The sequence below is a fragment of the Bufo gargarizans genome, chromosome 2 (assembly GCF_014858855.1).
Source record: "Bufo gargarizans isolate SCDJY-AF-19 chromosome 2, ASM1485885v1, whole genome shotgun sequence".
Lineage (NCBI taxonomy): Eukaryota > Metazoa > Chordata > Amphibia > Anura > Bufonidae > Bufo > Bufo gargarizans.
The window spans coordinates 70,118,370-70,130,973 of record NC_058081.1 but is presented as its reverse complement, the minus strand read 5'-3'; the positions used below and the strand labels follow the sequence as shown (position 1 = coordinate 70,130,973).

The following is a 12,604-nucleotide window of genomic DNA, read 5'->3' as shown; positions in this document are numbered from 1 at the left end:
ATTTCCGTTCCGCAAAAAAGTAGTGCATGTCCTATTACTGTCTGCAAATCATGGTCCGAGGCCCCATTCAAGTCAATGGGTCCGCCAAAAATGTCGGAACGCACTTGAAACCCATCTGTATTTTGCGGATCCATACTGTACAAATGCTATGCCCAGCCCATATTGCTCATGTGTTTGGGGATTAATAAGTTACTGTTTCCGTTTCTGATCCGCAAAAAACGGATCGCATACGGAAACCATACAGATATGTTTTGTGGAATACCGTAACGGAAGAGGACTTAAATCAGAGAAAAAAAAACTCAGATATGGAACAACGGATTCATGAAGAACGGACCGCAAAACGGTCGTGTGCATGAGCCCTAAGAAACCAAAGGAAGACATGGAGCAGCAATGGGGTATATTTTGAAGGTCAGATGTGCCCTGACGTTTCATTTCTATGGGCAACTAAGACAGTTCTACTATACAACAGTTTCATAAATGATGCCCAAAATGTACAAGTGTGTAATAAATGTGAAAACACCCGATAAAGCCATGTTCACATCACCATTTTGATTTCCGTTCTTCTGATCTGTCAGAAGAATAGATTATTTTCTTTAAAAATGGATAATAAGAATTCAAGTAAATATCTCCGCGCAGGACTTTTTGTCCTATCTAAAATAGCAGATCTCTGATGGAACTGACAAAAACAGATGCAAAATAAGCACATTGGATGCTAAAAATAAAGGATACATTTATTTAAATGTTCTATTGTCCTGACAGTTCAGAACGGAAAACAAAACAGTGATGTGAACGTGGCCTAAGGCCTCGTGCACGCAAAAGTTTTTTTTTCCGTTTCCATTCTGTATTTTGTGTTCTGTATACAGTCCATATACGGAACCATTCATTTCAATGGATCCGCAAAAAAAAAACAGAAGATACTCTGTATGCCTTCAGTTTCCGTATTTCCATTCAAAGATAGAACATGTCTAATTATTGTCCGCATAACGGACAAGGATAGTACTGTTCTATCAGGGGCCAGCTGTTTAGACATATTTCAGGTTTAGATTGGTCCGTCCGATTATTGGCATATTTGCCGGATCTCCACCAGACCCCATTATAGTTAGCGGGGCTGAATGTCACTCTAGCAGCGTCCTGCAATGCCAGATCGGGCAGGCTGTTCTGTGGGGTCTGGTGGAGACTGAGGGAAGAGCGAGCATCGGACGTCACTGGGCTCGGCGCATGCCCAGTGACGACGATGAAGCTCCCGCCCTCAGTCTCCAGCAAATCGCACTGGCGCAGCCCTCAGTGGGTACTGCGTCTGCGCGAGACTTCGCTCGGCCATCAGGGAGGGGGAGAAGAGGGATGAGACGCTGTGGGCGGTTAGGGATTCAGGAGGAAGGCGTTTTGGGCACTGCAGAGGGGCGTTACTGGGCACACAACGTGGAACATAACGCCCCTCTGGGCACATTCAGGATTAATTAGCATAATTATAAAAGTTGTTTTTCAGAAAAACTACTGGACGGATTACAGTATAGAACAGCAAAGCCGATTCAAGGTAATCTGTGGATCATGACTGGTTTAAAATCTGAATTTGTGTTATGAGAGGTGACAGAATCCCTTTAAGGGATAGAAAGGGCACTTTTGTCCTAACAGGTGTTTCACAGAAATGAATATGTAGTGGTTGGTGAAAAGTGGATCTGTAAGCTATGTGGGCTAAATCAGAGATATAAGGTGGTGAAACTACAGGATACATCATGGATGACATTAAATTAATATTCCATGGAAGAAAGGTAGATTTTAAAACACTCCTGCATGCACAGGCCAGGTTTTTCAGGGCAGGTTTCACAGTGGTAAATGGTGTCTTTTCTTATCCCCCTTTTGGAACACACCCTGCATCTTTTTTGGGGTCCTTCCCTTCCTTGCTGTCTGGGGACCTTGACCTGGAAAATGTTGCCCTGGTACAACACAGGCACCATGACTTCCAGAAGTACTGGGACCCTCCCCGGCCTGGGTTTGAAAAATTAGGGCCTTGATAACCACCTCTTGGAACTGAAGGAAAGTTCCTGTGTGGCCTGCAGATTGAAATAGCACGTACACATTGCACATTGCCACCTGTACAGTGTATGTACGGCCAACTTTTTGTATCACACTTTTGCTTTTTGTGTGGCACTGTGCCCTACAGAACTTGATCTTAAAGATCCACCCCTCCCATGTGCCTATTGTAGTCCAGGATGCAAACTGGTTTGGGGTAGTGGTTGTGGTACCTCGTACAGGAGCAGGGGAGTTGGCGTTAGTGTGAATGGTGGTCAGTACAAGGACGTCCCTCTTGTCCTTGTACTTTACCGTCAGCATGTTCTCATGGAGGAGAGCCCTACTTTCACCCATTCTCAGTGGTTGCCCTACCAGGGATCTACGGAGGCCTCTCTGATTTTTGCCGCACTGTGCCGCAAGCCACAGTACCTCTGGCAGTTAGGGACATGAATAGGGGTATGCTGGTATAATAGTTATCCACATAGAGGTGGTAACCCTTATCTAGCAGTGGGTGCAGTAAGTCCCACACAATCTTCCCACTAACTCCTAGGAAGGGGGGGCATTCTGGGGGTTCTGTCCGGGAATCTTTTCCTTCGTAAATGCAGAACTTGTGGGTGTACCCAGTGCTACTCTCACAAAGTTTGTAAATCTTAATGCCATACCTTGCCCGTTTGCTAAGCAGGTACTGGGGTAATCTAATCCTCTCTTTGAAAAGTAATAGGGACTCATCTACACAGACATTTTTATCAGCAAACCTGGTGTTAAAGTGGTCAAGGACGGGCCTAACCTTGAACGGTCAAATGTCAGGTCATTTTGGGGTGGGCATTGTGAATTGTCATTGTAGTGTAGGAATTTCCGAATTGACTCAAATCGCCCCCATGTCTTACTGTAAATTGGAGTCTGGTAGAAAATGTCCGAACTCCAATTCTGTCTAATGTTTGGTTTCTTTACTACGCCCATATGCAGCACGAGTCCCTAAAACTTCATCATCTCTGCTGCACTTACTGCAGTCCAATCTAGGGGTCTAGTGTATGGTGATGTAGCGTTCTGAACAATAATTTGTTGGGCGTATAAATTGGTTTGGGCCACCATTAAATTTACAAAATCAGCAAAAAAAAATATCTGCACCAAAAAATGAGCCTAGGTGCTGAACAGTGGATTATGGACTGATTAGCGCTTGGTGTTCACAGCTTGCACACAGAAAAAGTGTATAGGGACAGGAATTAGGGCTTGAGAAGGGGGCGGGTGGATTAGGGATCTGGAACTTCTGCTCCAGACAAAAAAAAAAAAAAAAATCACTGCAGCAGATGTTCCAGATGCTCTTCTTTCTTCTTCTTTACAGGTACCAGTAAATGCAGTGGTGGTGAACCTCAAGTCCCAGTAGATACGGCACAGAGGGGCACAGGTCCACTCTGCATGCAGTCTTCAGCTACAATGGCTGCATGCCGAGGGATTCTTACTGTTCCCTCTGCTGCTGTAGCAGTGCCATTGGCTGGAGCGTTGTTCCAGCCAATCGCATCGCTTGCATGTACGGCGCTGGTCCTGGGTTCTCTACGGATTAAAAGATAGCCACAGTGCCCCCAATAAAAGTGATATCCACAGTGCCCCCGATAACAGTGATATCCACAGTGCCCCTGATAACAGTGATATCCACAGTACCCCCGATAACAGTGATATCCACAGTGCCCCCGATAACAGTGATATCCACAGTGCCCCCGATAACAGTGATATCCACAGTGCCCCCGATAACAGTGATATCCACAGTGCCCCCGATAACAGTGATATCCACAGTGCCCCCGATAACAGTGATATCCACAGTGCCCCCGATAACAGTGATGTCCACAGTGCCCCCGATAACATTGATGTCCACAGTGCCCCCGATAACAGTGATGTCCACAGTGCCCCCAATGATAGTGATATCCACAGTGCTCCCCACCATGACAGTAATATCCACAGTGCCCCCAATGATAGTGATAACCACAGTGCCCCCAATGACAGTGATATCCACAGTGCCCTCCATAACAGTTATAGCCACAGTGCCCCCCATAACAGTGATATCCACAGTGGCCCTAATAACCATGTGACATTCACAGGGGCCTTTCAACAGTGAAGAAAAATGGCAGTCTTTTTTTTTTAAACCTGTGGGTCATTTATCAAACGGTGTAAACTGGCTTAGATGCCTGTGCAACACGCCAGACCTGCAGGGGATGATGAAGTGAGGTCACAGTTATGGGCAATCGAGGGTACTCACTATATTTGCAGAACCCTGGGCAGGCGCGTGGCAGTGAAGGAGAGGTAGACACAGTTCCTCTGGGGCACGCTCTGTAGATAGGGACCAGGCCTGATGGTAGTTGAGGTGCCCTGGATGTTACAGGTATTTTGTGTGCCTGGGGCAAGGTCCCTGTGGTATTCGTGACGCCAGTGCCTTTGGCCGGTGGCACGCCGGTTGATGGTTGGAAAGATAACGGTACACAAGTATGCAGTGAACCAAACGGAAACTTTACTGGACAATCCAACTTTGTACAGCAGGGAGTAGTATAGTCTCTGTATTACAGTTCCACAAAAGGGGCTTATTCACAAATATGGCAGGCAATAGTCATGCAAGTTACACTGAGGGTAAATTCCACAAGCACTCATCAGCAGGTTGTACTTTTCCCAGAATCATGTACACTGTCCTTTCTAGAACTCCCACTCTGGCTTGATAATTCCCAAGGCCCGGATGCCTAAAAGGGTGGCTTATATCCTTGGTTACTTCCTTCCTCAGGTATTATACTGCTTGCAATGGTTCCTAAGTTCTTCTGCCTATCAGGGTCACTTTGCTTACCCTGGGTCGACTCCTCTTATCAGGTGGGTAACTGTAGGTTTCTCCCAGGAGGTTGGATCCTGCAACTGGGGTATCTCGACTGAGCTGCCTTAGGCTCTCTTGTTCTTCAGGCAGGCTGGAGCTTCTCAACAGCCTCCTGGACATCACTAGCAGCCAGGGCTATCCAGCTGCATGTCAGGAGCAGGCTTACTGGCCTCTGTCCTCTCAGACTCCTGACTCTGCACTCCCTCTCCCTGTCTGGGCCTGGACATTTATACTAGGGGCTCCCTATCTCCCTCTAGTGTCTGGGATGTCTAATTACACCCAACTAGGCCTGCTGCTGCATTAGACAGGGGTACATTGCATCTAACAACACAGTAAAACATACATTAAATGCAGAATAAAATATGACATTTCTGTTCCTTGTGAGTAAGAGTAATGCGCACACCAATTGACCCTTGTGTAGTGCCCACCCATACCTAGTGGGACACTACACCTGTAGCAACCAATCAGATTCCTGCTTTCATTTTCCAAAGGTGCTGTCAAAAATCAAAGGTGGAATCTGATTGGTTGCTATGGGCAACTAAGCCAGTTCTACTTTACGCCAGTTTGATAAGTAACCCCACTGGTGTTTCTGTCAGTGAGGAGAAGACTGAAGGACCTGCGAGCTTCTACTGGCCAATAAGGACCGTGTGACTGTGTGCATGTCAGCTAGGCAGTGAATGAAGGACCTGTGAGCTTCTATTGGCTAAGGCTACTTTCACACTACCGGATCCAGCAAAAACGCTTCCGTTACTGATAATACAACCATCTGCATCCGTTATGAACGCATCCGGTTGTATTATCTGTAACATAGCCAAGACGGATCCGTCTTGAACTCCATTGAAAGTCAGTGGGGGACGGATCCGTTTTCTATTGTGGCAGAGAAAGCAGATCCGTCTTGCTCCACATCCCAGGACAGAAAAAAAACTGCAGCATGCTGCGATTTGCTCTCCGGTATGAGAACGGAATGGAATGCATTTTGGAGCACTCCGTTCTGTTCAGTTACTTTTTGTCCCCATTGACAATGAATGGGGACAAAATGGAAGCGTTTTTTTCCAGTACAGAGACCCTATGATGGATCTCAATACCGGAAATTATTAACGCTGGTGTGAAAGTAGCCTAATATAGGCCATGTGATGATGCCATATTTGCTTTTTTGTGTGCAAATCTAAAGAATTGTACATTCTAGAGCAGGGATGCCCAACCTGCGCCCCCAGTTGTTGCAAAACTACAACTCCCAGCATGCCCGGGCAGTCTATAGCAGGGCATGGTGGGCGGTGTAGTTTTACAACAGCTGGAGGGCCGCAGGTTGAGCATCCCTTGCTCCAGTGGTTTGGCCTTGTATAAAGTGATACAATCAGCTGAAGATTGGACCGCCAGCACACGGGGTTATTAAGACCGGCGTCTAAAACGCTGATCTTAATAAATGACCCCCTATATGTAATGTCACAGAAAAAAAATAAAACCGCAATATATTCTGATGTATGGCTATTTTACTCTCTGATGTGTCGGTGAGGTGAGTACTGATGCTTGGTTATTTTAACCCACTCCAACCCTGGTTATAATTAACATGATCCCTGTGGAATACCCCTTTTAAAGCCTGTGAATTATTATATAATTTCTCACCATTTGGATCAAATTTTTTGATCATATCCATCAATTTGCGGCTCCTCACAGGAAACCGGACCACTTCGATCCCATCCCTCCTAATGCTCATGTATGGAGGGGTTGGGTAAATGATTGGCTTTACAGGAAACTGATATTGAAAATAGTAATTATTCATCATTGGTGTCATGTCTGGATTCTCTCTGGTCTGAAACACATAAAAAAGGAAACGTTATGTAGGGTTATGAAGCCGGTGGCCTTATATGATCTCTCAAATCAAATGCCCCCCCCCCCCCCCCCAAGGGCTCATGCACACGACCGTATGTATTTTGCAGAACAGAGCAACGGACAATAATAAGACATGTTTTTTTTTTTTGCAGAACGGAAATACGGACATACGGAAATGGAATGCAGACTGAGTAACTTCCGTTTTATTTGTGGACCCATTAAAATGAATGGTTCCGCATATGGTCTGCAAAAAAAACGGAACGGACACCGAAAGAAAATACGTTTGTAGGCACGTGGAAAGGGGTGCAAAATGCAAATTGAGATCTTGCCTTCCTCCAACCTCATCCACCTCTGCTGCTTTAGGGCCCATTTACATGTCCGCAATACACGGATACCAGCCATGTGCGTTCCGCATTTTGCGGACCGCACATGGCCGAAACTATAATAGAAATGCCTTTTCTTCAAGATTAGGACATGTTCCATTTTTTTGTGGGGCACTGGAACGGAAGTGTGGATGCGGACAGCACACAGTGTGATGTCCACATCTTTTGCGGCGCCATCGAATGGGTCCGTACCCGTTCTGCAAAATTGCGGAATGGATGTGGACCCATAATGCGGACATGTGAATGGACTCTTAAAGGGGTTGTCCAACTTCAGCAAATGGCATTTATCACGTAGAGAAAGGTAATACAAGGCACTTACTAATGTATTGTGATTGTCCATATTGCCTCCTTTGCTGGCTGGGTTTATTTTTCCATTGCATTATACACTGTTCTTATCCAGGGGCAACAACCACTCTGCAATCCATCAGCGGTGTCCGTACTTGGACACTATCGGAAATAGCTCCAGCCTAGGCGCCCTCACCAGAGAAGCTTGCACCTTTTCCTATAGTGCGCAAGCATGGCCACCGCTGCTGGATTACTGGGTGGTCATAACCCCTGTATAATTTGATGGAAAAATGAATCCAGCCAGCAAAGGAAGCAATATGGACAATCACAGTAGAAAAGCAGACATATAAATGTCTTAATTACAGGTTTTACTGAATCTTTTCCGATAAAAATATATTGTATGTCAATCTACTTGGCTTCTTCTGCTCTATAACATGGTTCTGTAAGATTGCATTGCATTTTTTGGTGACAAGTCCTCTTTAAGTTACAACAGCCAAGGCTTCTTACTAGCTGTTGTAACTTAACCCAGGCATCTGCTTTGTAGAGACAGACAGAAACGTGAGGGGGTAGGAGTGCCTGCAGCAGAGGTAAGTATGTAGAAGGTGTGTAACTAAAGGTATATAGGGGTCAGTTATCAAACTGGTGCAAAGTAGAACCGGCTTAGTTGCCCACAGCAACCAATCAGATTCCTCCTTTCATTTTCTAGAGGAGCTGTCCAAAATGAATCTTATTGGTTGCTATTGGTAACTAAGCCAGTTCCACTTTACGCCAGCTTGATAAATGACCCCCAATATATTTGTAAAGAAATAAAGTCTGGTACCGTGTGAGCCAGTAGAAAACTGGCTTATTGCTCTCATAAAGAAAAACAAAATAAGTATTTTACCTTTTAATGCCTAAGGCTACATGCACACGAACGTATTTTGTTTCCGGGTCTGTTCCATTTTTTTTGCGGATAGGATGCAGACCCATTCATTTCAATCAGTATGTCCGTTTCGTAGCCCCGCAAAAAAAAAATAGAACATGTCCTATTCTTGTCTGTTTTCCGGACATGGATAGGCATTGTTACAATGGATCCGCCCAAAAAACAGACGTCATCAGTTTTTTTTTGCGGACCGCAAAACACATACAGTTGTGTGCATGTAGCCTAACGAAAATAAAAGTACTGATGTTATATAGCGAGGTTTCGAGACAACTTAGGTCTCATCATGAGGCATAATATAACGGTGTCTGAAGCAACAGCAATGTATATAAAAAAGAGAAGATACATAATGTAATAAAAGGACATTAAATATGAAAAAAATAACAAAATACCCAAAACACCTGAAGTATTTAATTATCTTACAGATAAGCTGTGTGAAGGTTTTATGGTCTCTAAATTGATGTTATCTCATAGACCACCACCCCCCCCACCCCACCCCACCCCATACTGTCTATCTTTAGATCTTGTAATGCGCCATAAATCCTTGGGACAAATTCAGTCCAGTGTTCAGTGTGTCAAACTGTGTATTCCCAAATTCTTCTGACTCTATGAGATTTTAAATTGCCTTTTAATAGGATAACTTTCATGTGTTATTCATTGTGTCCTGGGCTACAAAATGAATTAGCTAGAGGAGAGCCACCAGGCTCCTACCTTGTGGAATAGTCCTGGTGTGGTTGTCTGCTGACCCTTGGGGGGGGGGGGTCAGAGACCCCAGGTGAAGTCCTGAGGAATCACACAATACTCGTAGACAGAAACAGGCCAAGGTCTGGGCAGGCAGGCAGTGCATATCCGTGAAACAATCCAAGGTCAGGGCAGGCAGCAGGGGGTCAATACAATAAACAGGCAGAAGTCACGGCAGGCAGTGGTAATCAGAATCGGTAAAAGAGCATAGTTTGGTAAACCAGCAAGCTAGGAGCCTAAAGCTCAGGCACGGAAAGGTGCCTTAAATACTCTAAGGTGACCAAACATTGTCTGGCAGAGATTGAGGCAATCGGACATTGACCCATTAAGAGCCGGGAGATGCGCATGCCCTACAGGACCCAGAACAGGCCTTGCAGCCTTTCTGTGCCTCAAAATCAGTTATGGAGTTGTTTTGGTGGTAAGTACAAGATAAAGTGTGTGTGTGTGGGGGGGGGGGGGGGGGAGGTGTCTGCTTTTTTTGAAAATTTTAAGCTGGCCATATACCTTAGTTGTGTATAAACAAAACCTGCTGCTTGCGACAGGACTGGACAACCACCTAATGTGTATGGGGGCCATCTGCATCTCCCCTGACACCAGATGTTGTGGGAGATAAGGCATCAAGCATTAAAATCAGATTTCATTCTTGTCTGAAACCAGATTGTATCACAGACTTGCCCAGCCACTTACCTGTTCCTCCTCAGTCCTCGCACCCTGGATTCCTCAGTTGCTGTGTCTCTAGGACTATTTATTCGTACTGAGGTATGTGGGTGTTACAGATTCCCAGGTATTGCATAATTCTCCCACAATTCATGTCCGCCTCCAGCTCAGCTGCTGATGAGTGTAGCCTCAATTATTAGAGGGTTTGACAGCCTTATGTCACCAAAAATTAATCACTATATTATGAAAGTCAGGCACAATTCTAATGTAGTTTGCATTTAAAGGGGTCATTATTTTTAAAATCTGTGCTTACTGTCAGCAGATAAAGAGATTCGTATTTTCCAGACTGGGCACTGCCTAAAGTGACAGTGACAAGGCACAGTTCCAAGTAGATTGCTGTGCAATTCCTTCCCCGATAGCAATGTATAGACAGCAGGTTGGAGGTTGTAGTACTCCTTTTTATTCTCTCGAAAGTACAGTATCTCTCTCTTCAGAACCTTAGCAATGCAATGATGTTTTTGTTAAATGCTTCTTCAAATTCTTGGGCTGAGCGTGCCGATGGCCAACTCATCTCAAAGCGCAGAAGGGTGGGCTAGCAATGTTCCCTCTCACAGCAGTAAGGTCTCTCTGCCTTAAACATGAACAATACCTTGCTAAGTGACTCCAATGCATGAGCTTGTAGATTCTGGACCCTCTGAATTTCCTTTTCTCTGGAGCAGTTTTGATCATAAAGTAGGTTCCTTGGCTATAGAAGTCTCAGAGATAAAGGTTCTCTGAGCTTGGGTCTAGCTCTAAGGATCATGATCATGTATCATGTACCCTGTTCTTCAGCTAGACTCATGCTACTCACTGACTAACCAGGGGGCAGACCTAGTTCCATCTCTTGGCAACCTAAGAGGAGAAACCATGGGTTAACCCTAAACTGTCCATACCATGCTACTAAGTACACAAATACAATAAATCAGAAGATTTTACTTATTTAAAATTACCTATGCTATTACTGCAGTTGTAACTTGTGCTGTTATCATACATGGTGAAAAAGGATAATGTCACAATATTAGCATGGTAAAAAAAAAGTCTGGCCAGCACTTGGAATCAAAGTAATTAATAGAGCTTTATATAGAATCCATTAAGATGCGTCCTTAATCATAGCATGTGTTTATAAAAAATATCCATAAAGTGATCCAATAAAAATGTTCCATTGTTATGAGTAAGCAGTTTGTAATAGATGCATGGATAGGTATGTCATCTGTACAAAAAAATGCCAGGAGGGAATATTTTCGGGTATGGTTTTGCAAATAGGGATGTTGGTAAGGCATTGCATAATTTCTAGGCGGCATGTTCATGTAAAAGAAAAAGTTATGTTTTTGTTTTTTTTTCATTGGACTTTTATAGCATATTGTGGTAAAGTGTATAGAAAAGTCCTGGAAGGGGTGTATATCTCACCCAGGTTCTTCAACTGGGTGAGGTAAGTAAAATCCAGAAAGCTAAAGTGGTTTCAGCAAGGTGTAGGTTGCTGAAACAGTTTTGTTAACAGCTCAAGGGCCAGCGGAGATTGTTAGGGGAAAATAAAAGCACATCCCAGGCTGTCAGTCTGAGCGAGTTATGCCTGGAAAAGTCTTGGAAGAGGGCTGCCTTGCTGCATAGAGATGCCGGATTCTGTGTGTGTGACCTTTGCTCAGTAGGTGATCTAGAAACTTATTTGTATTTAGTTAGAGCCCAGATGGGCAGGCGTTTATTTTGTTTGGTTTATGTTTTGTGGTGCTGGAGCTTCACCGTAACTAGTGCATTATAACTGGTTTTGCCTGTAAATTGCCAGAGTGTCATAAAATAAAGCTTCAATTTGGACTTTAATCCTGTTGTCTGCAAAGGAATCTGTCACTGCCGTCCTGCTTGAGAGAGAAATCCCTTACAATTCGTGGAGGATGCGGGCAGCAGCAAATTGCAAAGGACAACAGCGTGGCAGTATGATGCTTTAATATCCTGGGTAAAAGCTGCAACTACAATGCAAAGTGCATCAAGTGCCATGGAGGAAATGATGAAGCAGCTGGTGCAAGCTAACCTAAGGCATGAACAGGCCATTGCGCAGCAACGACAGGGCATGGAGCAACAGCAAAGGTTGCATGCCGAGGATAAATAGACATATGAAGAAGCCTTACAAGTCCAACAACAGGCCATGGCACAGCAGCAGGAAACTATTCATTTGTTAATAGAGCAGATTGCTGCACTTTGAGAGACTCCTGTGACTCAAACCCAACGAGCAGAGGGGAGCCCCCAGGCACTGATAGAACATTACGTGTAAGGTGAATCTAAAGCCCTACAGGATACCAGAAGCACACAGAAAAGCGGTATCCTCGGAGGTCAGGCGCATGCTTGAATTAGGGGTCATTGTATTAATCCCTAAGCCCAATGGGACTTGGAGGATCTGCAATGATTTTCGGAAGCTAAATGAGGGGTCAAAATTTGATGCGTATCCCATGCACAGAGTAGATGAACTTATTGAGAGGCTTGGGAAAGCAAGGTACATCACAACCCTTCACCTTACAAAGGGTTATTGGCAGGTACCATTGTCAGATGAGGCTAAAGAAAATACAGCATTCTTCACTCCAGAGGGGCTGTTCCAGTACACAGTGATGCCGTTTGAGTTACATTGAGCCCCTGCCACTTTTCATAGGTTGATGGACCTAATCTTGAGGCCACATTGTGACTACGCTGCCGCTTACCTTGATGATGTGGTCATTTTCACCTGATTGGAAAAATCACCTCTGGAACGTGCAGGCCATGATAGACTCCATTAGTGATGCTGGCCTAATCGTAAACCCTGAGAAGTGTGCAGTAGGTCTAGAGGAAACAAAATACCTGGGTTACATTATTGGTAAAAGGCTGTTAAACCCCAGGTCAATAAAGTAGAGGCAATACACAACTGGCCTA

General features: G+C 44.7%; 1 protein-coding gene across 1 annotated transcript in view; it reads right to left on the bottom strand.

Annotated features, from left to right (window-relative positions):
* LOC122927371 overlaps positions 1-9,754 on the bottom strand; it is a 37,864-nt gene extending 28,110 nt beyond the window's left edge. The window contains exons 1-2 of the mRNA XM_044279161.1: positions 9,704-9,754; positions 6,482-6,668 (exon numbers count right to left, since the gene is read on the bottom strand). Coding sequence (XP_044135096.1) covers positions 6,482-6,650 — 169 coding nt within the window. The 5' untranslated portion in view covers positions 6,651-6,668; positions 9,704-9,754. The remainder of the gene's footprint in view (positions 1-6,481; positions 6,669-9,703) is intronic.
* Positions 9,755-12,604: the final 2,850 nt, after the last annotated feature.